The following is a 26,516-nucleotide window of genomic DNA, read 5'->3' as shown; positions in this document are numbered from 1 at the left end:
GAAAGCTTGCGCCCTTAATCTTACAGGGCAACTTTACGTGTCCTTCTTGTATGGGATATAAATCAGCGTCTGGATCCTTTACTCTCGCATTAACCCAGAACAAGAATGTCCCTGGTCAAGATACCTTTCCTCCTACTATCGACTCTATCACTTCAGGTGGGGATGACACCACCGAACCGTCCTCCTCCTCCGACAGAGCAGTACATTCCTGACAAAGGTAAACGAGCCGCTCATACCGGGGAGGTCATCCTCCGACGAATCCTCACTGCAGGCGGACCAGTCACCTATTTCAAGGTAAACTATCTCTCCCTTTCGCCCTCATTTACTCATGGACCTAACAACAACTTCTGAAAGATGATGTTCTGGATCGCCTTCATCCTTGAGTCCCTCGTCATCATATCATCGACGTACGGGGGAGCTCCGGTCTTCAATCGCATCCTCCTGATACACCCAACACCCGACTCTATAACTCGAATCACCAGACCGACATACACCTTCCTTCTATGCGCCGTGCTGATCGTGATAGGGGGAATCATCCGTGTACATTGCTTCCGTACCCTCGGCGCATCATTCACGTTCGAACTGAGCGTGCAAAAAGATCAAAAGTTAATCACATCCGGACTATACTCTGTCGTTCGCCATCCTTCATACACAGGAGCTGCGATAAGCGTTGGTTTCGCCGCTCTTCAGCAGCTGTCCCGTGGTTCGTGGGTTCGGGAAAGCGGAATCCTAGACAATCCGTGGGGCAGACCCATCATGCTTGTTTGGTTCGGGGGGATGGCAATCATGATTGGGACTCTGATGATGCGAATAAAGTCAGAGGATGAGATACTGCAAAAGGAGTTCGGAGACAAGTGGGAAAAGTGGCGGGAAGATGTACCATATAGGTTATTCCCTGGGGTGTATTGACGAGACAGCGGCAAAAACGAAATCGGAAGAAGTAGAGAAACAATGAAGAACAGAAACACACAACGTCAGTGATAGGACAAGGGGGGAGGTGAACGAGATCACGATGGCTGGAGGGATTATGTTTCCATTTGGTAGGAGCGTGTGTTTCGCTTAAAAGTATACACAAAAACATTTCAACTCTGATGCTTTATGAGCGGATTCAAGAAATGAAAATACCACCGTCATGAGCTCACAATCATGCGGTTTCATTGTTCTTCAGCCACCGCTTCACGTAACGCCTCCTCAAAAATACCACAACCTTTCTCCATGTCTTGCTGCGTTATGTTTAAAGGCGGGATAAACCGCACGACCTCGTATGCGCTCGTCGTGAGCAGGAGCATTCCCTTCTCGATACATTTCTTTGCGATCCTACTTGCCAGTCCCTTTTTGACAGGTTTTTGGGACTTCGCCGAATCGTAAACTGCGCCCACAGGTTCTGAAGAAGCAAACTCCATTGCGACCATCAGTCCCCGTCCCCGAACGTCGAGAATGTATGGCGACAGGGTGCCGTCGTTCTGGAGGGTTCGAAGGGCAGAGAAGAGCTGTTGGGAGCTAGAGTTTGAAAGAAAAGTTGGATAAGAGAAGTGTCGGTAGTAAGGATAATTTTAGCCCGCGGAGGGAACCGCCTACCGGGCTTGAACATTTTCCAGAACGTTTTCTTCCCTCATAACATCAGCCACGGCACAAGCAGCAGCGCATGATACTACGTTCCCTGCGTAAGTCCCGCCCTATGCGACAGAACGCGGTAAGGATAACACAAGTGCCGCGAGAAGAATATATGGTTCACCATAGAACCCGGCTTGAGTTTGTTAGTGAGTTCCCTCCGACTCACGACACCGCTCAACGGGAATCCGTTGGCTAGACCCTAGAACCAACAGTCGATCAAAAGTCTAGTTGACGTGAATTCGTATTGGAAGGTTAACCTTGGCCATAATCAAGATATCGGGCCTGACGCCACTTTCTTCAACAAAGAACCATGACCCAGTACGACCAAATCCACACTGGACTTCGTCGACAATCAACAGCATGTTGTGTTTGTCGCAAACCTCCCTTAGGCCTTGCAAAAACTCTTTGGGGGCAGGGATATATCCTCCTTCGCCAAGAACAGGCTCTACAATGATAGCGCATGTCTCAGAAGGTGCAGTTTGTTGGGCAAGAAGGAGGTGCAGTTGATAGAGGGAGTGTGCGGTGAGAACAGAAGAAGAAGTAGACGGTGGAAGATTATGTTGGTGCCAGTAGGGGAAAGGCATTGGGAATGTACCGGGCTGTGAGGCGTGTCATTGAAAACCCAAATGCGCACAGAAACTGGAATGGAATACCATCAAAGGCGCTACGCCCTCGCCGTAGATTGTCTTGCTCTTGGTGACGCCGAGGGCTCCAAAAGTCCTGCCATGATAAGCACCTGTAAACCGGGAGTTAATACACAGGTACCGGAAACTGTTCGGGATCATAAGAACGCGCCTTGCATGCAAATGATATTCTGTTTGCCTGTAAGAATTCTCGCCATTTTCAAAGCCGCTTCGACGGCTTCTGAACCAGAGTTCCAGAAGAAGAAGGAGTCGAGAGACTCGTCTGGCATGGCAGGGAGAAGTCTTTCGATAAGACGGAGATATGGCTCATGGAAAGCGATGCTGCACTGTATGGAATGAGACTGGAATGAAGAACCAGCGGATGTGAAGTGGAATACCTGGGCATGATTGAGACGCAGACACTGTTCTGCTGCTGCTTTGCTAACTTTCGGATGACAATGGCCTGAGCACAAAGGGCAGTATATCGTGGTAAGTAATGGCAAGTAATGGCTTTCGATTGCAACGTTGGAACAACAACTGACCAAGGTTCGTTACCCCAATTCCGCATGTGAAGTCGAGCATCTTCCTTCCATCCTGGAAGTAAACATGAGAGCCCTCTCCTTTGGTCATGATTCCTTTCGTGAGCCTTGCCAAACCTCCGGTAACATGGTGCTCTCCGAAATCCTGAAGTTGTTCCAGTGGTGTGGTGGTGATCTGCCTATGAGCCTGGGTGGTGCTCATTCTGACTTTTTGGCTAATAACCTGGATTGGAACCGTGACACGCAGAGATAACTACATCAACTCACAGAGTTCTGGAATAGGACGATGCGCGTCGAAACATGAAGGCTTTTGCTGGACTTGAGAGAGAGGAGTTCAACCTCAACGCCGAACGGGAACAGTTCAGGCGCGGTCATCGGTGACGCTCCGGGCCGAACTTCCAGTCCAAGCCACACCACAGTTCTTTAAGTGCCGACTCCACCTGCGCCCACCTGTAGTTCCCCGCGCTCATGGAGCCACGGTGCAGTTGCTACTGTATTCACAACGCGAACAAACGAAATGGAATCTCACACAGTACCCACTTGTTCTGATTTCTCAACTCCGCGATCTTCGCGTCGCCTCAAGTCGTGTCCAAGTCTAACACCATGAACCGCACACAAACCATTCACCAGAGCGTCGGTAGACACATAGCGGCACCTCTGGTAAGTAGGTGCCTACAACTAGCTTTGACGTGTTTACTTTTGGGTTGCTCCAAATCAAATGCCGAATTCAAACCTCAATCATCTTCCGGACATATCTGCTCGGCGGATTTCCTTTTTCGAAGCAAGGACCTCAAGAAATGCACACAAAGAGCCTCAAAGAGTCTTGCACCCCTTCAACTGTTTACGCCACATGTCTCGCCTTGTCCTTACCTGAGGCAAGGCTCCTTCTCCGCCGATAAGCTTTCCTTATATAAGGCGTTCACCCCTTGCATACCGTCGGCCACTTTCCAAAGCTTTCCTCCAACTTGATATGTCGACACTTCGTGTCCAATTCCCTCATACTCAATGGCCAGGATGGCATGTCTCCGAATATCTTTTGAACTCCTCGCCCGACTCGTCTCGTGACCTGGAGGCTCCCTCCATGTTCGTTGCCATTGACCCGGATGCTGAAACAGACTATTGCTCCGACTCCCCGGTGTTTCGAGCATCGGTCATAGACCCAGTCAAGGCTGGTGAGGGTCAATTAGTGCTGAAGTTCGCTTTCAGAGACGACTTCGCAAGTTATCTCGCGCAGGAAGCTCAAGCGTACAATACCGTGTTGGAACCTCTCCAGGGCACCACAGTTCCGCGATGTTACGGCTTTTTCACCGGCGTCGGCGAAGAGGGTCAGCAAATTGCTTGCTTGGTGTTGGAATACTGGGGTCAAAACCTTTGTCAGCCGTTCTGCATGCTCTCATTGGACTTACGGTACGCATTATTGGTGATTTGATGTGTCCGGATCGTGAACGAGCTCTCTTTTGTTCTCTTCTTTCTTCCGGGCAAGGATAAAAATCCTCGAGAGACTCAATGACCTACACAAGTGTGGCGTGCACCACTGCGACGTGAGCACTGATATTTTATTCTCCTATTCATCCAGTCTCTAATGTCCAGGTTAGTTCGCCGAACGAAATGTCTTGACGTCCGGCGACGATATCCGTTTAATCGACTTTGACCAAACAGAGTTCCACGACTGTGACTCCAACACTACGTTTGACTTCAATCCAGGGAACAAACAACCAGATCCCGAGAAGTTTGGTTGTCCAATGCTCTGGGAGGTCTGTCGCTCCGAAATGAGGATCTGGGAGGAAGATGTTGATGAAAAAGATGATAAATGTCTTTCTGGTGAGACGAACGTCCAACCTCAACCTTTCTGACGGGATGTTGACCACCTTTGTAGACAGACTTGCAAGGTTATGAATCAGTGCAACCTGCGTGGGTTGATACTTCTAAAATAATTATTATACGCCACCGATACTGGTCATGTACAGTCTACGATACCATTACAATATTCGTTTTATTTCTGAAACTCGGAATGTGGGCTCAACAATGTAGCCGGCTTTACCGGTTGAAGAAAAGTTCTAGTTGCCGGAAACTGTCCCTTCCAGAATCATATTGCGGACAACAATGCCGCCTTTACCAGCTTCTGTGATAATTCACCCCAGTTCAACTCTTACACCCTGCAGCATTTTTATTTCTCCCATCTTCAGACGCCACTACAAGTTGGGCTTCTCTGGTCACGCAAGATGACAACCCCTCAAAGACGACTGACACGACTTTTGCATGGACTCACACCTACACCAGCTGCAATAGGAACCATCCGACTACGAGATATTACTTACGAGGTCACCGAATCCCTCACACCTTCGAGGCTTCCGTCAAACTCGAGTTGGAAATGGATTCGCTCAAACGAGGACTCACAGGCGGGACTGAACACCCGTGGTTCCTATCTACTGGATGCGACCGATCCGGTGAACATGGATAATCTACATTTCATGCTGCAGAAGTATCTGTTGGGACAGGACGTGTTTCTGATATCGCAACCGGGTCCTTATGCTAGGAGGCTGGCGTTGACCTTCGCGAGGTGAGTGCACACATTTTCTACGAGGACTTGCTTTTTGTTGATCAAACACCGTTTAAAGTATCATCAACTCGGAATATGAGTACATCGCATTGCATAGAGATGTTGGGGAAACGGAGCTGAAGCAGGTGCGAGTTGCCCAGATCAAGGATGTATGTCCGGTTTAACTTTTGCTGCAGGGCAGAGAAATACGTGAAGGCGGAAACCTGGTTTATGTGGATAGTCCAGCAGTAAATGCTGCGAAATATGGCCGACTACTGATTCTAGAGGGTATCGAGAAAGCAGAACGCGGTATCATGCCTGTGTTGAATAACCTGTTGGAAAATCGCGAAATGTTGGTCGATCCTACTTCCCTGAGCCCAAATCTATTATTTACACACATGCCCTCAGGAACCTTGAAGATGGGACACACATCGTTCATCCTCAACGATACGCCCTTCTTGACGATACAAAGAAATTCATTCCAGCGCACAAGGATTTTCGCGTGATAGCCATAGCCGCGCCCGTTCCACCTTATCCAGGATACCCTTTAGACCCACCTTTTAGAAGTCGATTTCAAGCACGCTTTATAGATCCTGTAGGCTCGTTAATTGCTATTGCGGATTCTGTTCAAACAAGGGGCTCCTCATCCTTCCTCGAGAAGTTTCAGACCGTCATTCTGACCACACAACTTTCCGGTGAAGCTCGAAGCTCGATAGAAGTCGTATCTAAATCCTCTTTACCCCAGTTCCCACAAACGGCACTCTTAAAGCTTCGCAGTCTGTGCACGATGTTCCCGCCCCCGGAGAACTTGACCCCCGCGCAATTGGCTCGAGTGGTGCTCACTATACACCCAGCTCTCATTCACGCGCCGTTCCAGGCTTGGGCACTCCTCGGCAGACATATCGAAGAACAGGGTTTGGGAGAGCTTGGTAGTCCTTCGATAAGTTCTTGCGACGAGAACATTGGTTTTTTCGGGTATTCCGTTTCGTCTATAGAGCGGAGGAGTCTCGGTGTTGCCGAAGTGACCTTTGATACATTTGGGCTTCCCAGCGTCTCGCTTTTAGTTCCGTGCGGCCCCCGAAAATTTCTGAGGTTCCCTCTACAAGAGAACAGGCTGCCCAGTGTCAAGATAACTCCAAGATTCCTGGGCTTGTTGACGTGTTTTTTGCAAGCGCACGCTTTGGGATGGGATATTTCATATGTTCCGCCAGTTATGCCTTCTACCGCATCGTCTAGTACTTCTACCCTTGTCAAGACATTTGGACAGCTGTTAGGATACGAGACGGAGGTGGTGCATATGTATAAAGAAATCGGTGGTAGGGAGTTGGTGATGAGACGAAAGATACTGGAAGGAGGTGCTACTACGTGGGAGCCAAGGTCTGTTTACATGTCGCCAGCAAACACGATACTTTCTGTTTACCATTGTCTTTTTTTACAGCCCTCTCATACAGGGTGCGTGGGCAGGAAAACTAGTTCATTTGGATTCTTTGGATGTGATTGGATCAACACTTGGGTCTCTTTCAAGATTTATACAGGATAGAGAAATCGAACTTTGGAGCAATAAACGAATCGTCTCTGAAGCCTCGGAAGGGGAGGTCTGTAAAGCTGATCCACGTCCACGGCACAATCAAACTCACTGAATCCCTCGCAGATCGCCACTGGTGAACTCTCCATAACTCATCCATGCTTCCGTATCATCAGTACTGCTTCCAAATCTCTCCCACTTAAAGATTGGCTATCCGACGAGCACTGCAACATGTTCTTCCCTATACACAGTCAACCTATGGACGAAAAAGAAGAGTATGTTGTTCTCAAGTCGTCAGGATGCTCGTCAGAAACCCTGGAGAGGTTATTGCGGTTTGCCGAAAGATACAGGCGGTCCTTCTCTGACGATAACATCCAAAAGAATCGGAAGTTGGGAACAAGATCATTGATGAGGATTGCAAATAGGCTAGCTTCGGTCCCGGGTGATGCTAGAGATCTTCGTACACTTCTTTCCCGGACTCTTTTGGCCGAGTTTTTACCCGCAACGGAACGACTGAACTTGGAGTCTCTGTTCGGGGAGACAGGAGTGAAGAAGGTTGAGCCTCCTGTAAGCTTGGCTACAACCGTGCTTCAGTCACACACAGCTCTGACTATTGCAACAGTATTACCCTCCACCTATAGTTGACAATGGCACCCTCGTCTTCCCTGGCTCGACCGTTGCCAATGAAAGTGAATCCAAAGCTACCATTGTTCCTCTGTTTGATGCAAAGAAGGACGCAGAAGGAGTGGCGTCACTTGTACCGCACATGGATCATTTCTACGACAATAGCCAACAGATAGGCTTAATGAGAGATCTAGCAATCGATATGGAGCTTCTCGGGGAACATTTGGTGTTGCTGGGGAATCAGGTATGAAGCGTCGAGATCACCAGCCAAAATGAACTCAACAGGTTCCTTCGGTTTCTTCTAGGGAGTTGGAAAGAATAAGATTGTCGACCGACTCTGTCAGGTACCAAATTATGGTTTTGTATATTGTGATTAGTCTCATGATTTTACAGCTCCTAAGACGGCCCCGAGAATATGTTCAGCTTCATCGCGACACAACTGTGAACCAGCTGATGTTTACAACGAATCTGGAGAACGGCGTTATCAAGTATACAGATTCTCCACTTCTTCGGGCAATTATTTTTGGCCGAGTCATCATTGTCGATGAGGCAGACAAAGCACCGGAACACGTCGTTGCTATTTTCCGTAGTTTAGCTGGTCAAGGCGAAATGACGCTCTCGGATGGACGAAGGGTGTGCACAGTCTACGAGAGGCCGGGTGACATTCCTGTGCATCCCGATTTCAGATTGGTTTTGCTAGCAAACAGACCTGGATATCGTGAGGGCTTGGTTTTCTTGCGTTTTGTCCCGGTGTCCTAATAGTTTCTCTGGACATAGCGTTTCTCGGCAACCACTTCTTACAAGTTTTAGGAGAAAACTTCAGTGCGCACTCGGTCTCCAACCCTAGTTTACTTTCCGAGCGCAAGCTTCTTCAACAGCTCGCACCTGAAATCGACCCTGATCTTATATTGAGACTCGTTGGGGCATTTAATGACCTGAGAATTGAGTATGACAAAGGCACTCTGAGTTATCCTTACTCTCTGCGAGGCATGTAATCCAGTTCATTGTACCGTCAGGAACTGACTTTTCAACATGACAGAATTGATAAATCTCGTCCGCCACTTGCAATCCTATCCAACGGACACCCTCGGAGACGCACTCCGAAACATATTTGATTTTGATATCTATAGGCCTGATACCATCGACAAGTTAGCGCGTATTCTCGAACACCACGGGTAAATGCTCCCTAGTGGTTTGCGGAAGAAAGTTTACTGAACTTGCGGTTCCCTAACAGACTAGATGTACCGCATCTCGGTTTAGATGCTGCACGCGAAGCTGCCAAGAAGAAACTCGTCAGTGACTTTGAGTATACACCCAAGAATACCGACCTGTCTGAACCGAAGGAAGGTGTACATGACGACAAGCAACACCAAGGAGGTAACAAATATGCAGGAGGTGTAAGCGCTCTACTCAACTGTAGCTGTCGTTCAATTAAGTTTTTCTTCTCTTTAGACCGGTGGACGTGATACGGCGGGAATTGGAGGGCGTGGTGGTTACAAGCGGTTTTATAAAGGTGGAAATATTGCACAGGTACGTATCGGTTTATAAATCAAAATCATATCGACTCACACTCGTAGATTCCTAATGCGCTGAAACAACAAGTCCCCGAGGAGATACAAGAAAAGGCTCGCGAAATGGCCAGACAGGAGTTGAAACGCAGGTTAGAAGAGTTGGATATGACTCACTCTCAAGCGAAGGGATACGGAGAACTCTTGAACGCTACGCAAGCACACATGTTATCGTTGCATAATATACTCGAACGTTGGTACCTTGAGTACACCGACAAACGCGGCTTGCTGAACTTTTCCATAGATCTCACTGCGAAGGAGGAAGAGCGCGTATGGGTGAAACGTCAAACTGATGGGGAACTTGACGATAGTCGGTTAACTGAAGGAATCACCGGCGAAGCGACGGTTTACAAACGAAGAGGGATGGAGAAACCTGAGATCGGCAGGCCGCAAATCAAGTGAGTAACGATCAAGATTGACTCAAAAAGTATCTGACTTGGGAGTCAACGTTAGACCCAAAAGGATACGCTTCATCTTCGACTTGAGTGCCTCCATGTATGATGGCAGTTGGTTATTTTTGTGTGTGTTTTTGCTAATGAAATTGAGATAGGTATCGATTCCAGTATGATGGACGACTACAGAGAAGTATGGAAACAGGTGAACCTTGGTCCCTTCTCAGACCGTGATATTTCTCACCTCTGCGAGCAGCGGTTATGCTGATGGAAACGTTCGACCGGCTTTCGAGGAAGGACAAGTACGTCTGGGATGTGAGCAACGTTTACAATTTCGTGTGCTATTGAATGGCGAATCCCTTGAATCTGTAGATATGTGGACACGTATGTACCAATCTTATCTTGTTTTCTCCAACTATGCTTATTGTCGATTTATAACAGTCAGGGGACGAGGCGGTTATCCCGCTAATAACCACCGACAAGCCACCCACTGAGATGAAGGAACGGTGGAAAGTTGTTGAAAAGATGTACATGATCCCCCAGTATGCATTCTCTGGGGACTACACAGGTACGATAAATGCTGCTTTATGACTCATTCAAGTTAACACCCGTTATAGTTGAGGCTATACAAAAGGGAGTTGAGGAAGTCGGAAAGTTCGACGCAGGTTGGTTGACTGATTCAAGTCACGTTGTGTACACAGCTGACTGTCTCACTAGATGATTGGTTCGTAATTGCTATAACAGTACGTGCCCTTTTCTGAGTGACATGAACTCTTCTTATACCTGTCCTACAGGATGCAAACTTTGAGAGGTACCAGATTACACCCGAGGACATCGTTCGCGCCATGAAACGAAACCCCAAGGTCCATTCTGCGTTGATATGTATCGGAGAAGGTGCAAATGCGCCATGGTAGGTACATTGAGTCCTAAGGTCCGCCACCCTCTAAGCCTTGACTATTTAGGATAACTGAGAGCCTGCCTGGCAAGGGATTTAGAGTTCGGAATACAGAGGATATACCGAATGTCTTGAGGAGTATCTTATCGACGATGATTGACCGTTAGATTTTTTCTGCGCTACAACTCTGTTGACAGTAATACTATTTCGCATATTAGTGGTCACAAATGTAGATAATCCGAGTATGTTCCCAATTATACCGCCGCAGTCAGCAATATCGTCACGGTGCACAAAAGATTAATTCACATAGAGGGTGATACATACTCGACGCCAGCAGGATTCGAACCTGCGCCCTCAAAGAGGAACAGATTTCTAATCTGTCGCCGTAACCACTTGGCTATAGCGCCATACAAATGCAAACCTGCTGATACTTACAACCGCAGGGGTTGAACGGTTCTGTAGATCGTCATTTACATTTTTTATATACAGCCTTGCCCTGTAACTAATTCCTCCTTTACTCCCATTCTGCATGCACGACCGACGGGAAAGCATTCTGATTAATGGTGTCTCGATCGGGGACGAGTTGGGTATTGTCTATGTTGTGGAGAATGCACAGCAGTTCTGGTCGGGTGAGTTCCCGTTCCTTAGAGAGGAAATGTGATCTTAAACTCGCCCTCGATAGAGCTCGAGGATATGGTGAATCTACCGAAAGAGAATATACCTACACTCGAGCAGCTCGATGGCACCCTGAAGCGTTACGTCGGGTTTTGTGCATGCTATCATGGTGCGTCTCCTGGCGTCTTCTCTGTTTTCTCATCGACCTGATCAGTAAGGTAGAACAATATCTACAGAGCCCATTACAGCTTGAACATGCGTGCCATTTCATTCTGAACTCGGAACTCTTTTCATTTCATTCAGAGCGCATGTGTGATATTTTGGTCAAAGAAACCCAGTCGGTGAGTTTGACCTGTTGGGTGTGTTGTCCCGATCAGAGCTGAAGATTATGCTCATGAGGCGAACAGAACACCAACCCCCATTTCCAACTCATTACCTATAACATTCTGCTGCACTTTGGACGACGGCGTACGGATTTCTTTCGTTCCCACAAACGATGGCAACCTCTGTTACCTCTACTGATGGACCACGTTATGGTGGAGATTGATTCAGATTTGGAAGACGCATATCTTGGCATTACTGGTAGTTCAAATGGAGGAAGCACCACCGTGCCCGTGCCAATCGAGGCGAAGCTCAGAAATCTGGGAGTGAGATTGCTTTACGAGGTATGCAGGGTACAAAAATTGAGCTTGCAAGACCTTGGTGAGGTTTTTACTGGATCGGTGGTGTAAACTCAACTGACTTTGTGCACCAGAGGTGTTTGACGATTCTTTCATCGATTACCTCTTCGATCTTGTGGAACATACGCGACACATGCAAGATGACTCCTTCAACTATTCCGTGATCAAGCTACTTGTCAGTCAACGTAATACTTTACCCTTGAGTTTACCTCACGAGCTCGTGTTCACAGGTCGCTCTCAATGAACAATTCATGATGATATCCGTGAACAATGGGACTACCAACGATAGCAAACCCGAACCGCATGCAGCGGCGAGCAACCGTGTTCTCCATATCCTGATGCGAAGGCTTAACTGCTCAAATACCTTTGGAGAGAATATGATCTTTATGTTAAACAGGGCCCGTGAGTACAAAGTCTTCTTCCCTTGCCTTGATCAGGCTTAGACAATCTTTGGGACAGAGCGCACACCGGAAGACCTTTGTATGCAACTCCTTGTTCTCAAACTCATCTACCTACTCTTCACGACGAAAGGAACCTCAGAGTATTTCTACACCAATGATCTGTGCGTCCTTATGGACGTCATTCTACGTGAAATCGTTGACTTGGATGAGGATAATGAATCGGTCAGTGGAACCAGACGATTATTTTTATCGACTAAGTTTCCCTCGATTATCTAGCTTCGTCATACTTACCTTCGTGTCCTCCATCCACTGCTCACCAAGACCCAGTTACGGGACGTTCCTTACAAACGCCCACAAATCTTGTATGCACTGGAGAGCATCGGGGGTATGCAAGATGCAAAATTTGGGTATATTGGTCGAAGGGAGGTAAATCCGACCACTAAGAGACTGGTCGAAAGATGCCTTGGAGGGGATTGGTGCGTTCAACTGAGAAAATCAACGGAGACGGCCGATGATTATTCCGATGGGTCTCGCTCCCACCTCGGATTACCTTCCTCTGCCGAGCTGGGTTCGCCCAAAGGAGGCAAAGTCAAAACTTTGAAAACCTCGAAGAGCATGGAATTCCAGAAAAGAAAACAGCCGGTTTTAGGTTCTCCTACAGTGATGACATCTCATCCCGCCTCAAATACGTCGTTTGTACAACAGCAACAAACCTCTCCCCTTCGATCACCATATTCGCCTCAGCCTTATTCACCACTCGCCCCCCGATCGCCGGTAGACCGCGTCGCATCACAAAGGAGACCTAGTGACGGAAGCGTTTACAGCACACTTAGTTTACCTGGTGTCGCAAATGCTATTATTCCCAGTGCCGAGGTCGAAGGAATACCTTCCTATCCCTCTGTCGACTCCCTGAACCATACCGGCTACCTCGCTGGAGGCCCCAAGATGAGACATACCCAGCGTCCTAGAACTGGACCACCGGAGACACACTCTAGAGAATCTCAGCGATATCACCATCAAGGTGCTTCCAGTGATCCAAGTTTGACTGTAACTGTTGCAACAGAAGTCGAGCCACGAAAGCAGAGGAGAAATGCACCTCTACCGCCTGGTCCACCGAAGAGAAGGAAACCGCCCGCCATCCCGGTGAGGGAAAGTAACTTGGGTGCTATGCCGAACGGCAAGTCCACGATTACTGCCATAAAGTCCAGCGAGTGCTGAATGATGTCTTTTGGGACCCAATTTTGAACTTTCTCCACGGATCTTTTCTTATCATCACGAACAGAGCATAAATCTTTTGGGTTAGTTTTGGATTCTCGCGTGAATACCATGAATACCATGCTATAGAAAATCCTCGTTATGTTACTCTTTCATGCATTTATATTATCGTTGCAGATCACAGGTGTAGCTACTTTACATTTACCATCTATAACCTCCATAATTGCCTGTATATCATATTATTACCCTGTCGGCCAGAATCCGGCTACTTACTCGATAATTAACCACAGAGATGGACGTGAGAAATATTTCCGCAGGCTCAGCGGCTCGGGCTCGTACGAGACGCGTTCCTGCTTTGACCATATTACTAGGACCAAATTAAAGCCACTAGTTCAGCGTTACTTACTAAGAGTTTCGACCTTCAATTCACGATTTCTCCACGCTACATAATAACACGACACGCGATGACCCGCAGGACCTTCCTTGGCCCTTCTCCCTCGGTCTTCAAGGTTCTCTGCCACGATTAAACCAGGTTATCGAGACTAACGATCTCAAAGGAGAATAATGAATGGGGCATCCAAACGCCATCAGTCTTTTTGATGTTACCTCCAGATACCCAATGCCACCCCTCCTCAATGCCACAAGTAAGGTGGGATCGAGGCTGTCTTTTAAATTCGTAGTGCCATACGAAAAGATATTTGCGACTTTCCCGAGAATGCCCTACCGTCGTCGTTCTTCGTCGATGTGTTCTGCCATAGGCACTGACGGTTTTCGGTGCAACGAAACTTCACTTGAAGGTAGATGGTGTATACGGCATCAGGAGGTGAGTGTAATATTTGGTTCCAATTCCTGTACCTTAATCAAAACCATCGTTTTCTTTTGTTTCTTGTTTCTAGCAACGAGTCAAACTGTACAGCAATTTCAAAGCGTGCCGAACAGCCATCGAGAATTTTCCGCAAGGTGACTTGGAACGCGACGTAACGCGAATCAGAACACTCGAGGCGTCTCTTGCAAAAAAGCTCTGTGATGTGTTGAGGAGGAAACGCTGGCTGGTTAGAGAGTGAGCGGTCAGGTTGTGCTTTCGTCGGAGGCCGCTGGTTCTAAGCTTCGAGCTACAACAGGTGTCTCGACGCACATGAATGCTTTTGGACACGTTTTTATGGAGATGACATGGTTTGTGGTATATTTCTTATTTGTGTACTCCTATTGTTCACTCACTGCCTTTTAGGACTTTGGCAGTCACGACTACGGGCATACGTTAAAAAGGAGGTTCAACGAAGTCGAGGCCTTGTTGTTTGCCACGGAAGAACATCTCCAAGAAATGCTCCTATCGGACATGGGTGCATTCTGGATTCTCGACAGGAAACAACCTTCTGGCCAAGTCTCTCAATTCCTAGAAGCTTGCTGCGAATATCCTGAAGTGGTGATAGAAGAAGCCGAGATTCCAACCCCAAAGCACAAGAAGCTTACACCAGTCGTGATTCCCGACCCCGTAAAGGAGGCGTTGAAACAGAAGAGATATGCCATGATCATCGGCATCTGGGATTACATTGCTAGAATGTGTACACCGCCTGAATCACAATTCTTCGAGGAACGGCTTGCCATTATTCACGCACACATTGCTCGATGCATTCTTACTGATGCAACATTGGTCCTCGCTGTTCAGCAGTACACTTCCGTGGAAGACTTCTTACAGGACCTTGACCAGGATATATATGTGTGGGAAAGGTTGATGAACCTCTTGTCGCAACCTAATGTTCACTGTGTTCGAGCAGCTATCGACGATGTTCTCCGGTCTGAAGATGTCAATGATGAATACGTAACTTTTCTTGGGGGAAGACTGTATCGAAAGTTGAGCGGTGCTTCATTTCTGCCGTTTCGTGCTTGGAGTCATTGGGCAGTCTTCTTTCCGTCATCATGTCTATGTGCTGTGCGAAAGGCTTTCTCATCAGTAGGTTCTCGATGCCTTTCCGTTGCTGATAATTAACGCCTTCTACTCCCCAGGCGGAAGCAATATCCCTCTCTTCCAAGTTCATGCAACTTCACGGCGTGATCCCACCCTCGGAATATTCCAAATCCATCAGTGCGAACATCGAAGTCCTAAACCTCTGCGGAATCCACCTAAACCAATTCGATCACGTCGGTGTTCGCCACTCTAGGCAAAAACGGACAACACCAGATGGAAGTCCGCTATGGGTGGAGACTCAGAACGCTATTTCCTTTACCGGGTCGATGGCCATCGAAGAACCCATATCACCTCTCTTCATTTCGGCTTGTATGCGGCATCCTGACCTAATGATGAAGATTCGGAAAGGTGGCACCGAAGGGAATGTCGATTTTCCAGAGGACTTATGGTCTTCGCGCACTCGATCGGCGTCAAGTTGCATGGAGCTGGAGAGCGCGCCTTGGATGTCAACATCTCCTTCAGATACGATATTCAACGACGTGCAACACAATTTGTCGACTGGAATGCCTCTTAAGGATTGTTTGGACTTTGTGGTACTCGACTCTACTGATTGTGATTTTGAAGAGGCACTGGGAAAGCTAGCGACGATCTGTTTGGGTATCCACGGAGTCAAGGATTTGTGTGGTTTGTACGAACGGTATACGATGTCGTATCTGAAGGAAGGCGAGCTTCAGGTGGACAAGAGTGGGGAGTTGATGCCCATCAATTGTGCTCCCGAGGAGACGTGGTTAATGAGGATGCACCTGCTGGGTGTGGTACTTCCAGGTCGTGAGGAAGACCAAGCTCGCTTTGAGAAGCGGTTCTTAGTTTCCTCATAAGTTTTTCTTTTTGGGTTCGTGGCGTTTTCGCAATATAGAGTAGAATTGACTGTTACAAACACCAGTTTGTACATTATCCCTATATATTACTCTCTCCCTTGTATGTATGTCCTCCAATATTTGTGTCGATATGGATTCGCATTGTCAAATGGATACGGAAGTTAGAAATTCTCTGTGACGATGCAGTGAGCATGCTACCCCAAATGATGGCGTCGCACACCAAGTATGGCTCACCTTTCTTATAGAAGAACCTCGTACCTCCGGCGGCAGGATTCGAATGCTCAACACTCGTCCTATGAAGCTCCTTCGATACCGCCTGCGGTCCACAAAAGAAAAGACCAACATCCGCATCCGGATGCTTCACAGCCACATTCTCAAACACTTTCCCCCAATTTGGTCTCCCAAAGTGTGTCGGAGCCCTCAAAGACGCAATCGCATCATTCTCACCATCCATGTCAAGAACCATGATGTTGTTGATATCGTCTGCTTCAACTTCCCCAGTCAAATAGATGCTGATTTCAATTTTACTTTGCACGTCTTGTTCTTCGATGGCCTGAAGGAGAGAATGAAACCACTCGACTTGACTATAGTCTCGGATGACCCAAATGAAGTAAACCTTCGAGAGCCGGATGGGTGTGGAGTACTTAAAGCGGTTCATACGGTACCACATGGATTTGAGTATACTAGTAAAATTTGAGCTCGGATCGGACAACCGCAGGACACAAAAAAAAAAGTATGAAAACAGATACCCACGAAGCAAAAGGCGTAACTCCAACGCCTGCACCCATCAAGAGGACAGTTTCATAATTCATGAAATCCTCGGAAGCACTTCCAAACGGTCCATCGACCATCACCCGTGGAAGAATCGGATTGATTCGAAGCTTGTCCTTGAACGTTGGCTGTCGACCGTCGGGCTGTCTTGCTGGACCCTCACAAAAATCACATCCGACAGATTTGGCCAACGCACGAGTGAAGTCTCCAACGATACGAATATGAACTGAGAGGTAGTCTTCTTCTGGAGCACTCGTCAACGTAAAAGGATGCCATTGGAAATAAGACACCGCAGGGCAAGATAGAAAGATGTGTTGACCAGCTCGTGTGAAGGTTTTTTCCTTCTTGATTTGGAGTTCCATGACATTGGAGGGGTGTTGGATCACTTTAGATATGTAGGTGATGTGCCTCGAGCGGAACTCCCTGAGGATACGTTCGTAAACCCAAACACCACCTCCAATGAGCCAGTATTTCTGGTACACGTCGGACATTAGCATTTTAACGTGAACAAAGATCGAAAGACCAAGTCACCCAGAACTCGGCAGCATTCTCCCAAGAACAGTAAGGCGGAAGATCAGGCTTGATCATACAAAACATTCCATGCAGCTGCCAGTTGACGAAGAACACGAAGAACAAATGGTGTGTGTACCAAAACCAGTCGTACCGTCGTGTTCGTTGTCTTTCGGTCGAAAAAAAGGCAATTGTGAATAAATTCGCAGTCATGATCCATCCCGTCAAGCCTGGTCCGGTGGTGAAATTCAGAGCAAGAAACTCAACGAAACGCCGATTAGTGGACTCGGCGGATGCGAGTTCGGATGCTAAGGTTGTAAAGTTGATCAAATGAGCGATGATATGGATGGTAGACCAGGTGAGGATGGACCAGCCGATGGCTTTGTGAAATGTGATGTTTTTATCAAAGGGGATGATGTGATTGAGAGGAGTTCGGCGAAGAAGGGAGATAAAATTTCGACAAACGGGGAGGAGAATGAAGATAACGTCAATGTGGAGGACGAGAGCAGCTGTTCTGGCGACCACTGAAAGAAAGACCAGGCAGTCAATGTTCGTTTCGTGTTTACATTGAGACGACGAAAGGCTCACCGTAAGGCGTTCCAAATATCCGTCTAGCGTTTGTCAAATCACCTCGGAGTTGATAATTTAAAAAACCAAATGTAGCAACTAATAGATGAAGTAGGATCCAAACTCCAAAGAATACTTGTTTGCCACCCTCGTTGATCAACCACAAGTGGATTGTGTTGCCGAATGACTTTGGTTGAAAAAGTTCAGCCTGGGCGGAGAGATCCCTAGTCAATCTTCCGTGTAATGTTTGTGGACGATGCCTTTCGGAGTAATTGCGCTCCAGATGAGCTGCTTGGGTGGTGTAGACGCTGGCGTAGTCGGGATGGTCTGGTGCGTTCTTGTCTGAAAAATCAAGGCCGAAAGAATGACGATTAGGCTTCATTGAAGAAGACTCTATAGTAGTCTACGAGGACGGGATGTAGGGGATATAAGGAGAGATGGAACAAGGGCGTCCCCGCTGGGCCTTCATCTCGAGACATGATCTATGGAGACATCATGACTTCCGCCAGTCTAAATGTTCCAATTATTGCCTGATTACGTTCTAAACAGGAAGACTGAGAAGCGTTAAGTGAGTCCCAAGCAGCACTGTAGATAATGACAGTCGTGTCGAGATGGACGGTAATGGGAACCCTCGACTTTGGTGGAGGAAGACAAGAAACTAATTGAACTTCGTCATCAAGTAAAAGCAAAGCGGAAGTTCATACTGATAAGCGGTAGCTACAGGTACATGATGTATCAACATCAGTAGAATGACTATAGATTATTAGAGGAGAAAATGGTGGTTACGTCCGTGTAAGAGGCTAGTATGTATGTAAAAGAGTCCGGATAAATGAGTGACTATGTAGTGGAAATAGTATATACCTAATGATAAAGTTCAAGCACAAACCTATGGCGCAGGTGTGCGCTGTGGCTCTGGTTCTCTCCTCTTTGCACCCGCACAAAACGGTAAATTCACAGTCTTCCCATCAACCCACGCACCCGGATATTGACATCCTTGTATTTCCACCATCGCCCCATCCTTATCATCCGCATTCGTCCATCCACTACCCAAGTTGACGGTCTTTGTAGGTTTTGCCCCTTGGGCCGTGAATGTCGCACCCTGCAGCGAAGAAATCGATCCGGTTGGAGTATACCTTGGAAGATCTGATACAGCCGCTCCTGCCATCGTGATAGATGCGGGAGGCCAGGGATACTTCCCTAGCTCAGCCTCGAACTCCGGTGAGGAAGGGGTGGAAAGCGCGATATTACCAGTGAAAGGATCAGTATTTCCGCATGTACCGTCAGCTTCACGGGGATCCCTGGGTATCCATCCGTGTTCGAGTCCTAGTTGATAAGACCAAGCTGGGGATTCGACTTGGTTGGATATGCTAGAAGCTCCGACCTTCCATGTCCAGAAAAAGTAGTTCTAGGAAGAGTTGTAGTGAGCACGTCGTCTTTGTCTACAGGGAATATAGAGAGCGAGAATCACCTGAAGTCCATCCATACTGGCCAATGCAAACTTCTTGGCACCAGCCTTCCTCGAATCTGACCAGTTCTGCCACTCTGTCCAATCACTGCAATCCCCAACCCTATCAGACGGTTGGGGAGTATATGTCCCATCATACCTCGTCTTTTCTGGGATTCCATTTAACCAGAGCCCACAATCATTGATTCCCAAACTCCACTCCCCAGCACTCGAAAGCCCGAAATCACTCATGGACTGGTTGAATTCCTTCCCCCAATTACACGGTGTTTGTAATTGGGAGTCCCATTCAGCGTTGCTTTGAACATCTCCGAAAGCAGTGTAAGGGTGCGAGTCGAGGGCAATTCTATCTCCGCCGCGAAGGAAACCTCTCCAGTCCCATTTGGTCATCATGGCATCATGGAAGGCAACCCAAGGACCTTGACCTTGACCCTGACCACTGGCTGCACGAATGACTTTGTAAGCTTCTGCATAGCTGAGGAAAACTGTGAAACTCATTTATCATCGTAAGAAATCAGTCACGTACAAACTCGCAATGGAATCCTGTCCGAGAAGCACTGCTCGTGGTTCGTTAATGAACCCAAATATGGTAACGACATCCCTATACTCCTTTTGAGAGATAAACTCGGCAAGAGTCCGGATGATTTCGAGGGTCCGTTGAGCGTTGGCGTATCCCATGGATCCGGATAAAAAGTTGACGTCGTTTCGACGACCAGAGTGGTTCCAATCATTCTGGCTCCCGGGAACGGTGTGGAGGTCGAGGTTGATGCGTAAGCCGTATTTACGAGCCCATTGGACGGCCATCAGGAAGTATCTGGGGGAGGCATTGGTTTGATGAGGAAACGAGGTTGGGATGGGGAAAGACATACTTCCAAGCTACTTTAGGAAGAAAAGGTTCATCTGAGTGTGTTTCCACAGCCCAGTATGGGAGCGGGAGCCGAACATAGTTGAGCCCGGCGCCTGCAATCTCTGCAAAGTCTTTTTCGGTCTGTGAGAAGATGAGTTGACCAGAAAAATTTGCAGAAAGTGGATACTCACAATGAAGGTCTTGTAATGTTCTTCAAGCTTTGCAAATCCTCCATTGGCGGTATCAGCAGCCATAGCCTGATGCAAAGTATATTCATCAACAGCCTGAGGCTGATATTTTTCGAACACTGCGGGGCAACTGTAAAGACCCGCGTGAGGCTACTACAAAAAGTGCATGCGAGTAGACGTACATGAACTGTGCTCGAAATAACGCATCAGAGTTGTGTCAAATGGACCACAGGTCACTCACGGGTTCAAGGACAAGCCATCCGCCAAGATTGACCCTATAATCAAATCACCATCAGCGGGTACGCAAAGGAGAAAACCCTCGAGGTTGCACGCACCCTCTGATTTTGTCTATACCATATCTGAAGGTCTCATTGAGAGCAGGAGACCAGGATTGAGGACGAGCACCGTTATTGAACGGATCATTGACATCATAGTGCCAACGACCTCCAAAAGAATTCTGATACTTGAAGATTGAGCCATCCTCCAATGTGACGTCGCTCCCATCACCACCGGTAATGGCGACAACAACACCCCCACCGTTTCCACCCGAGCTACCTCCCGCACCATTGCTGCCACTGGAACTGCCACTTGAACCACTGCTCTTATCATCGTTCCCCTTCTTCCTGATGACGGTAACAGGCACGACGATGGCAATGACCACAATGATGACTGCGAGAACCACTAGGCCTATGATAAGGTTTCGTTTCCTATTTGACGTGGGCGTTCCTGCGCTTCTCTCGACTAAACCTTTTTCAGCGACGTTAAAATCATCCTTGGGGTCGTTCTGTTGCAAGGAACGCGAAGATGAGGCGTCTTCACCTAACGGTGATGAGGCATATGAATCTCTTATGGAATCTGGATTCTGGCCAAGAAACCGGTACTGGCTATTATCGGGGGGAAGAGGGGTGTGAGCTGGGCTCGTTGGCGTCGACGTTGAGGCCTCGTCCAAAGGAACGGAACTGTACGGCTCAGGTTGCGACATGAGCCCAGGGTGGTGGTGGGTAAAAACATGTTTTCTTGGCTGTGGTGTCCTTATAATGCATGGGGTGGGAGAAATGCCGCCGAATCCGTGCCCGGACTCGTCGAAGCGCCATTTGTGTGCGGAGGCCTCTTACATAATCCAAACAGCCGCGCTGGCCGACCAAAAAATAGTATAAATATAATCATTTCTTCTAACGACCAGTACCGCGCCGATGTAGTGATCAACCAAGACAGTACGTTGTCAACAGTTCAGCTTGGGCCACTAGGAATGAGCCTTACAAGCAATGCTTTTTTTACCTGCCCTTTCTCACCGTGTACCACGGCTGAATGTCAACCCGATCAGCCTGGGACACAATCGAAAAGCGCTCAGGCTATAGCCCAAAGCATCGGCAAGGTCTTCGCTCCGGATGGTCAGACGCTTGCTTCTTGTTCGACCAGTTTACGAGAGCTTTATCCCCTCAATTTACCGAGATAGCAGGCAAGTTACTTTGATGGTGCACCGGGAAGGCAGGTGATTGGATGGCCATCAGTCGATACCCACATGAAGTTCCAGGAGAAGCAGGCTTCCAAGCGCTTAGTCAATTGACTCAATCGGTTCACGTCTCGCTTGTGTAAGGGGCTGTAGCAAGGTTTACAGATGCATCCAGACAAATCAAACAATGTCATTGAACAGCGCTGGTGTAAAGCTTCAGTCGCAAGGACCTATACCAAACGACACTCAGTCCAAGGTCAATCTCAATGTAGTGAAACTCACCCGGTAATCCCGATAGGTGGGACACATTTTGACAGGTAAATTGCGGAGTTTGGCCCGCTGGCACAGTTGCGTTGAAATCTTCAAACGTTATAACATCGCAACCTACCGCGGGGCTACAACTGAAATTGATGACTTACAAATTTGAGGGTGATAAAGATAAAAACCTAATGATTCGAAGAAAAGGTACTTACTTTCACTGGTTAACGTCGTCCCTGACCAGTTTTTGAAGTGGAGTTGGCTAAACATGAGCTTGGAAGGAAGGTCGTTCCTTGGTGCGGCGACGTAAAAATGAACGGACATCTCAAGAAGAGGACGAGATACACACGAATGGCCTCCGTTCGTTTGAAAAAGATGAATGGCACGATCAACACGGTCGAGCTTGACATCTTCAGCGGTAACATTCCGCACGAAACCTGATATCAATGGTTTAAACCATTTTCATCGCAGGTGAATAGGAGATCATACCTCCACCGCCACCTCCACCGGTGGGAGGTTGTCCGTTCACTGTACCAGTCCACGATTTGAAGTACACCTTTGAAGTGAACGTTTGAGATACGGTCACGCCGGAGGCAAAGAAAGTAAACCGACTCCATTACCCATGTTAGGTTGTACTCGAGGATCGATCCGTTCCAACTGGTCATCCTTGAGAACGTGATCGGTCCATCTGGATGGCATCACTTACCGTCAGCCCCTTCATATGGACATTCTCGACAATGTCGGTCTACAAAGTGTCAGAAAAATTCAAGCCCTTGATAACATAAATGGTACACACCAAATTAGCATATTGACCAAGCGATCCGAACGCGATCCCGTTTCCTCCATGACAAGTGATGTTCTCGGCGATGATGTTTGTTGAATTCTACCCAGGTTTAAGTGTCGAGGTTGATAGATGAAAATGTTTGCGGTAACCTACACCTTTGATAGCTAGACAGTCGTCCCCAGACGTAATGTCCCAGTTCCGCATGGTGACTGAATCACTTCTGTAGGTGTTGATACCTACCAGTTCAATTGAGTTCAAACAGCTTTTTTTTAAAAACGGGAGTTGGAAATCTACCATCGGTATTAGGAACAATGCTAAATGTGAGTTGTAATTGTATATTTATGAGCTTTCCCCAAATAATAAAGACTCCACGCACTTCTTTCCCGCAAACATGGGATCCTGATTGGTCGCATTACAGTGCATTCCATCATAAGTCACATTCTTCGAATGAGACACGGTATTGCACCAAAACGGGGGCGATTCTACGCGAAAATCGCGTACGAAGCCGTTCGTGACATTGTTGAGAGTGAAAGATATTGGTCGACCGTCTCCATCTTGCCTGGTCCTGTTGGTGAAGGTCGTCCACCAAGTCTGCCATTTGGGATGAATACGGCATACTTTGATATGAAGTAATCGTGAACACACCTGCCCGTTTCCTTGAACGCCACCAATACCGTGCCCATCGATGACGAAGTTACTACCGGTAACGACGAACCAAGATGCCTGGCTCTAGTCCAGGAATGGGAATGAGAAAGGTCGCTGAAGAGGATAAGCGCTAAGCGCGCGTGACTGCACTTGTCCTCTCGCGCCCATCGGACTAAAGTGTTGAGCGAATCGACGCAAACCTCACCTGAATGAAAACCACACGGTACGTGTTTTCTGCATCCAACCAAAAGTCAACATCCGGTTTGAACTGAAATTCCTTTGAACATATATTAGGAATCCATGTGAACGATTTACCCACACTGAGGAGACCATGAAGATCAACTCTGGAGTCTTGCAACTCCCATGTCATCTTCCTAGGGAAAAGGAAGCAAGCAGGTCAATCATATAGATTCTTTGCCAATCCTGACTATCTTACCTCGTAATGTTATAGGTCCCAGGATTGAAAGTCGTCGATCCAGACTTGCCGCATTTCGATATCGCAGCTTCGACCTTTTCAAGTTCGAAGAAATCAGTATTCGTATTCACAGCGGGCTCTTCATTCAACTGATATTGAAACGAACCTGGCTAGTATCGTCGATCCCTTTCCCGAGAGGACGAAGTGTGCATTCTGCTCCCAAAACTACCGGGAGGAAAACCAAGGCTAGTGAAACAGCCTGAGAGAGGCGCATGGTATTTTTTGATTCGGTGACGCTGCACCAACGTCCTATATATCATTGGCCTCCACCAACTTTCTCCAAGTGGTCACAAGGATATCTCATGCGGGCCGTTCTGGAGTGTGTGCGTTCTGCGGCGATTTTCACGCAGCTTTGCGAAGTACGTCTATTGTTACGAGCCATCTGACAGAATATACCTCGAAGGATGCTGGGTTCCGTGCATGTTGTCCTACTGCAATACAGTAATGCAAGTATGTGCACATCGGTATTTACGAGGACGTTGCTCATGACCGAATCGAATCACGGAAGTCAGTTAACAACAGTCGTATTTTCTGTGTGGGCAGTTCCCACTCATCAGAATATGAGAGCCTTCAGTCGACTTCGATCTGTCGGAGTTTTGGGACGTGATTATCTTCGTACCTACTGACCTGTCGACTCGGGGTTCCGAGCAATGAATCAGTTGGCTCTTCTAGGCTCCCTGATTTCACCGACCAAGGAGGATTGCCCTATATCAACGCTATATTTCTGAGACTCTCCGATGGAATCCTGTGCTACCGTTGTGTAGGTTCCTCCCATTGATGAACTCGTACCAAAGGGTATGTGACCGCTTTCATTTTGGAACAACACAGCACAGGCTCAAGAGTCGTTTGTCTGATTGTATTATACGGCTTCGCTCCGCTGAACACTATCAGGGCTGTGCTGCACAACCGACCCTATGCGCTTCAACCCGGAGCGATTCATGAAGAACGACGCGAAAGACCTTCCACCAACTCCGAAGCATTTGCATTTGAGCTCGGAAGACCCATTTATCCCCAACGGTATCTCGCTAACAACTCGCTCTTCCTTACGATGACATACCTCCTCGTGAGTTTTACAATGGCCAAAGGGTTGGATGACGAGGGGAATACTCGGAGGGCACACACAGGTTCGTGTTCGATTTGAACGCCCCGTCGACCCGATACGTGTCCACTGAACGAGCTGCAGCCTCATCCAGGTGCCGATCAAGTACCGGCTCATTCCAAGGACGTCGGCATCGTCCTAATGACTAGCAGTGCGAATCTCACTCACATCTCGGAAATCTTCAAACTCAAGCTCTCGCGTATTTACATTTGAGTCTTGACTCATGGTCTTTCGGACCTCCTCAGACCTCCTATCACATATGCGCTCCTCTCCGCGAGCCCAACCCCGTGTACCATGATCGAAGGCGCCTACATGTAAGTATTTCTCGTTGAAGAAATAATGAACTTTTGTTAGCAAACATCAGTATTAGCAGGTACCGCAACTCTATTCAAGTCCAAATAGTTAGCCTCGTCGCCCTCGAATAGACGTGGTTGAGTGGGACGGCGAATATGTCCCCCGGAAACGTCGAAAATCACCAAATAGAAGGTGTACAGGACTCGCAGGATTCATGGTGTTTTCTTATTCCGAGCCGGTTTCTTAGCTCTCTCGCAGTTACCCTCGTTTTGTTATAAAATGATGTCCTGCAGCGGCGAGGAACGAAATGCCTTGTCTTGCAAGGACCGATTGTGCACAGGAGATATTCAATGACCATAGCGATGAGCATAACGATGACGACAGTGCGGCCGTCAGGTCTTGTTCGGTGGGGGGGAAAATGGGCTCAAATGCGGAAGTTCTGTTTACAGGTCTAGACTACCCTTTCTCGAATCTCAATGGCTCCAGAGGAAGTTCGCTACAAGATTAGCCCAAGTTTTATGTAAGACGCGTGCTCTGCGTCCATGGTAAACCTCGTTGATCTTATGGACGATCCACACTGAGGAGGCTACGAAGATCGACCTTGAAGCTTTGCAATGGTAAAGTGAGTCATGTATCCAACTACGACGGTAGATAGCTGACCAGCAAGTAATGTTAATGAACCCGGACCAAAAGTTGTTTCAATCCCAACTTCACATTCAGCTTTCGCCTTTCGAAGTCCGCAGAAGTCAGATTCATGGCCGCCAAGCTTTCTATTTAGCCGTTTTAAGCCAACCTGATCACTGTTGTCTATTCCTGTCCCAAGAGGATGAAGCGTGGAAGTCAAGTTAGCAAGAAGGCACGAGAAAGCGCATAATTTCTTTGCTTTTACGACTCCCGGAGCCTCGATTCACGGACGCAACTTATATGTGGTCTCCTCAAAAGTTACAAGGATATCTCGCACGGGCCATTCTCAGTATTGCGTGGAGTGTATTGAATGGACTTTTCACGCAGCTTGAAGAACGAGTGTACTTTCGCAAATTCGTTTTGTCCGAGTCATTGAAAGATGATAATATTCTTATCACGGTGCGCATGGTCTTCGTTGGTGTTATCGGTATTTACGAGGACTTTCTCACCAAATTTTAGCTTGTG

The 26,516-nt window shown here is 47.7% G+C and overlaps 9 protein-coding genes and 1 non-coding gene across 13 annotated transcripts; 5 read left to right on the top strand and 5 right to left on the bottom strand.

Annotated features, from left to right (window-relative positions):
• Window positions 1-69: 69 nt before the first annotated feature.
• Window positions 70-909, top strand: E1B28_006313 (uncharacterized protein; the record flags this gene model as incomplete). Its single annotated transcript, XM_043150961.1, has 2 exons — window positions 70-294; window positions 355-909. The coding sequence occupies exons 1-2, from the start codon at window positions 106-108 to the stop codon at window positions 907-909; spliced, it is 744 nt and encodes a 247-aa protein (XP_043012052.1). The 5' UTR covers window positions 70-105.
• Window positions 790-3,159, bottom strand: E1B28_006312 (uncharacterized protein). Of its 3 annotated transcripts, XM_043150958.1 has the most exons (10): window positions 3,044-3,159; window positions 2,780-2,991; window positions 2,636-2,700; window positions 2,410-2,584; window positions 2,268-2,350; window positions 1,872-2,213; window positions 1,736-1,813; window positions 1,579-1,676; window positions 1,143-1,500; window positions 790-1,088 (listed from the first exon to the last, which is right to left on the bottom strand). In XM_043150958.1, the coding sequence occupies exons 1-9, from the start codon at window positions 3,076-3,078 to the stop codon at window positions 1,155-1,157; spliced, it is 1,434 nt and encodes a 477-aa protein (XP_043012049.1). In that variant the 5' UTR covers window positions 3,079-3,159; the 3' UTR covers window positions 790-1,088; window positions 1,143-1,154. The 3 variants fall into 3 exon arrangements, with proteins under 3 accessions (XP_043012049.1, XP_043012051.1, XP_043012050.1); XM_043150960.1 differs by having other exon boundaries at window positions 1,032-1,676; XM_043150959.1 differs by lacking the exon at window positions 790-1,088 and having other exon boundaries at window positions 1,143-1,813.
• Window positions 3,160-3,746: 587 nt separating this feature from the next.
• E1B28_006311 (uncharacterized protein) lies at window positions 3,747-4,629 on the top strand (the record flags this gene model as incomplete). Its single annotated transcript, XM_043150957.1, has 3 exons — window positions 3,747-4,183; window positions 4,260-4,317; window positions 4,372-4,629. 3 exons carry the CDS (start codon window positions 3,747-3,749, stop codon window positions 4,627-4,629), a joined length of 753 nt encoding a protein of 250 aa, XP_043012048.1.
• A 245-nt stretch (window positions 4,630-4,874) lies between these two features.
• On the top strand, window positions 4,875-10,584 carry E1B28_006310 (uncharacterized protein). Its single transcript, XM_043150956.1, has 24 exons — window positions 4,875-5,336; window positions 5,395-5,461; window positions 5,513-5,667; window positions 5,724-6,692; window positions 6,754-6,910; window positions 6,967-7,407; window positions 7,463-7,708; window positions 7,770-7,808; window positions 7,858-8,182; window positions 8,242-8,451; window positions 8,504-8,639; window positions 8,699-8,861; window positions 8,917-8,994; window positions 9,042-9,225; window positions 9,277-9,430; window positions 9,486-9,527; window positions 9,583-9,629; window positions 9,681-9,739; window positions 9,797-9,808; window positions 9,866-9,992; window positions 10,042-10,089; window positions 10,142-10,167; window positions 10,219-10,334; window positions 10,387-10,584. The coding sequence occupies exons 1-24, from the start codon at window positions 4,999-5,001 to the stop codon at window positions 10,484-10,486; spliced, it is 4,239 nt and encodes a 1,412-aa protein (XP_043012047.1). The 5' UTR covers window positions 4,875-4,998; the 3' UTR covers window positions 10,487-10,584.
• Window positions 10,585-10,644: 60 nt separating this feature from the next.
• Window positions 10,645-10,726, bottom strand: E1B28_006309. Its single transcript has one exon. It is a non-coding gene; the product is annotated as a tRNA-Ser (tRNA).
• Window positions 10,727-10,767: 41 nt separating this feature from the next.
• Window positions 10,768-13,515, top strand: E1B28_006308 (uncharacterized protein). 2 transcript variants are annotated; one of them, XM_043150955.1, is made up of 9 exons: window positions 10,768-10,948; window positions 11,002-11,103; window positions 11,157-11,275; window positions 11,342-11,636; window positions 11,689-11,789; window positions 11,845-12,016; window positions 12,074-12,237; window positions 12,292-13,192; window positions 13,298-13,515. In XM_043150955.1, the coding sequence occupies exons 1-9, from the start codon at window positions 10,849-10,851 to the stop codon at window positions 13,357-13,359; spliced, it is 2,016 nt and encodes a 671-aa protein (XP_043012046.1). In that variant the 5' UTR covers window positions 10,768-10,848; the 3' UTR covers window positions 13,360-13,515. The 2 variants fall into 2 exon arrangements, with proteins under 2 accessions (XP_043012046.1, XP_043012045.1); XM_043150954.1 differs by having other exon boundaries at window positions 12,292-13,515.
• An 88-nt stretch (window positions 13,516-13,603) lies between these two features.
• On the top strand, window positions 13,604-16,014 carry E1B28_006307 (uncharacterized protein; the record flags this gene model as incomplete). Its single annotated transcript, XM_043150953.1, has 5 exons — window positions 13,604-14,053; window positions 14,127-14,290; window positions 14,352-14,403; window positions 14,459-15,181; window positions 15,235-16,014. Exons 1-5 carry the CDS (start codon window positions 13,799-13,801, stop codon window positions 16,012-16,014), a joined length of 1,974 nt encoding a protein of 657 aa, XP_043012044.1. The 5' UTR covers window positions 13,604-13,798.
• Window positions 16,015-16,175: 161 nt separating this feature from the next.
• Window positions 16,176-18,244, bottom strand: E1B28_006306 (uncharacterized protein; the record flags this gene model as incomplete). Its single annotated transcript, XM_043150952.1, has 5 exons — window positions 16,176-16,186; window positions 16,249-16,697; window positions 16,768-17,258; window positions 17,317-17,819; window positions 17,884-18,244. The coding sequence occupies 5 exons, from the start codon at window positions 18,242-18,244 to the stop codon at window positions 16,176-16,178; spliced, it is 1,815 nt and encodes a 604-aa protein (XP_043012043.1).
• Window positions 18,245-18,543: 299 nt separating this feature from the next.
• On the bottom strand, window positions 18,544-21,356 carry E1B28_006305 (uncharacterized protein). The gene is made up of 8 exons (XM_043150951.1): window positions 20,695-21,356; window positions 20,601-20,634; window positions 20,542-20,546; window positions 20,363-20,489; window positions 20,194-20,312; window positions 19,851-20,138; window positions 19,331-19,799; window positions 18,544-19,267 (listed from the first exon to the last, which is right to left on the bottom strand). Exons 1-8 carry the CDS (start codon window positions 21,339-21,341, stop codon window positions 18,749-18,751), a joined length of 2,208 nt encoding a protein of 735 aa, XP_043012042.1. The 5' UTR covers window positions 21,342-21,356; the 3' UTR covers window positions 18,544-18,748.
• Window positions 21,357-21,847: 491 nt separating this feature from the next.
• E1B28_006304 (uncharacterized protein) lies at window positions 21,848-23,629 on the bottom strand. The gene is made up of 12 exons (XM_043150950.1): window positions 23,500-23,629; window positions 23,231-23,445; window positions 23,149-23,168; window positions 23,008-23,090; window positions 22,867-22,953; window positions 22,777-22,815; window positions 22,683-22,727; window positions 22,560-22,626; window positions 22,420-22,507; window positions 22,286-22,362; window positions 22,095-22,226; window positions 21,848-22,042 (listed from the first exon to the last, which is right to left on the bottom strand). Exons 2-12 carry the CDS (start codon window positions 23,275-23,277, stop codon window positions 22,029-22,031), a joined length of 699 nt encoding a protein of 232 aa, XP_043012041.1. The 5' UTR covers window positions 23,278-23,445; window positions 23,500-23,629; the 3' UTR covers window positions 21,848-22,028.
• Window positions 23,630-26,516: the final 2,887 nt, after the last annotated feature.

The sequence above is a fragment of the Marasmius oreades genome, chromosome 3, assembly GCF_018924745.1.
Source record: "Marasmius oreades isolate 03SP1 chromosome 3, whole genome shotgun sequence".
Classification (NCBI taxonomy): Eukaryota; Fungi; Basidiomycota; class Agaricomycetes; order Agaricales; family Marasmiaceae; genus Marasmius; species Marasmius oreades.
This window is presented reverse-complemented; position numbering and strand designations above follow the sequence as displayed.

Excerpts from the sequence above, each read along its gene's own strand:
- E1B28_006310 (XM_043150956.1), top strand. The coding sequence starts at position 4,999 with ATGACAACCCCTCAAAGACGACTGACACGACTTTTGCATGGACTCACA. Across the intron at positions 6,911-6,966 it reads CTGAAGCCTCGGAAGGGGAG|ATCGCCACTGGTGAACTCTC; the intron begins GTCTGTAAAGCT and ends AATCCCTCGCAG. Across the intron at positions 8,452-8,503 it reads TTATCCTTACTCTCTGCGAG|AATTGATAAATCTCGTCCGC; the intron begins GCATGTAATCCA and ends TCAACATGACAG.
- E1B28_006312 (XM_043150958.1), bottom strand. The coding sequence starts at position 3,078 with ATGTTTCGACGCGCATCGTCCTATTCCAGAACTCT. Across the intron at positions 2,701-2,779 it reads AATTGGGGTAACGAACCTTG|GCCATTGTCATCCGAAAGTT; the intron begins GTCAGTTGTTGT and ends CTTTGTGCTCAG. Across the intron at positions 1,501-1,578 it reads CTGGAAAATGTTCAAGCCCG|CTCCCAACAGCTCTTCTCTG; the intron begins GTAGGCGGTTCC and ends TTCAAACTCTAG.
- E1B28_006305 (XM_043150951.1), bottom strand. The coding sequence starts at position 21,341 with ATGTCGCAACCTGAGCCGTACAGTTCCGTTCCTTTGGACGAGGCCTCA. Across the intron at positions 20,635-20,694 it reads GGTATAGACAAAATCAGAGG|GGTCAATCTTGGCGGATGGC; the intron begins GTGCGTGCAACC and ends ATTTGATTATAG. Across the intron at positions 19,268-19,330 it reads CCAGTATGGATGGACTTCAG|AACTACTTTTTCTGGACATG; the intron begins GTGATTCTCGCT and ends AACTCTTCCTAG.
- E1B28_006304 (XM_043150950.1), bottom strand. The coding sequence starts at position 23,277 with ATGCACTGTAATGCGACCAATCAGGATCCCATGTTTGCGGGAAAGAA. Across the intron at positions 22,508-22,559 it reads CGGTGGAGGTGGCGGTGGAG|GTTTCGTGCGGAATGTTACC; the intron begins GTATGATCTCCT and ends CATTGATATCAG. Across the intron at positions 22,227-22,285 it reads GACGACGTTAACCAGTGAAA|TCATCAATTTCAGTTGTAGC; the intron begins GTAAGTACCTTT and ends CAAATTTGTAAG.
- E1B28_006308 (XM_043150955.1), top strand. The coding sequence starts at position 10,849 with ATGCACGACCGACGGGAAAGCATTCTGATTAATGGTGTCTCGATCGGG. Across the intron at positions 11,104-11,156 it reads GTTTTGTGCATGCTATCATG|AACAATATCTACAGAGCCCA; the intron begins GTGCGTCTCCTG and ends TCAGTAAGGTAG. Across the intron at positions 13,193-13,297 it reads CTTGGGTGCTATGCCGAACG|AGCATAAATCTTTTGGGTTA; the intron begins GCAAGTCCACGA and ends CATCACGAACAG.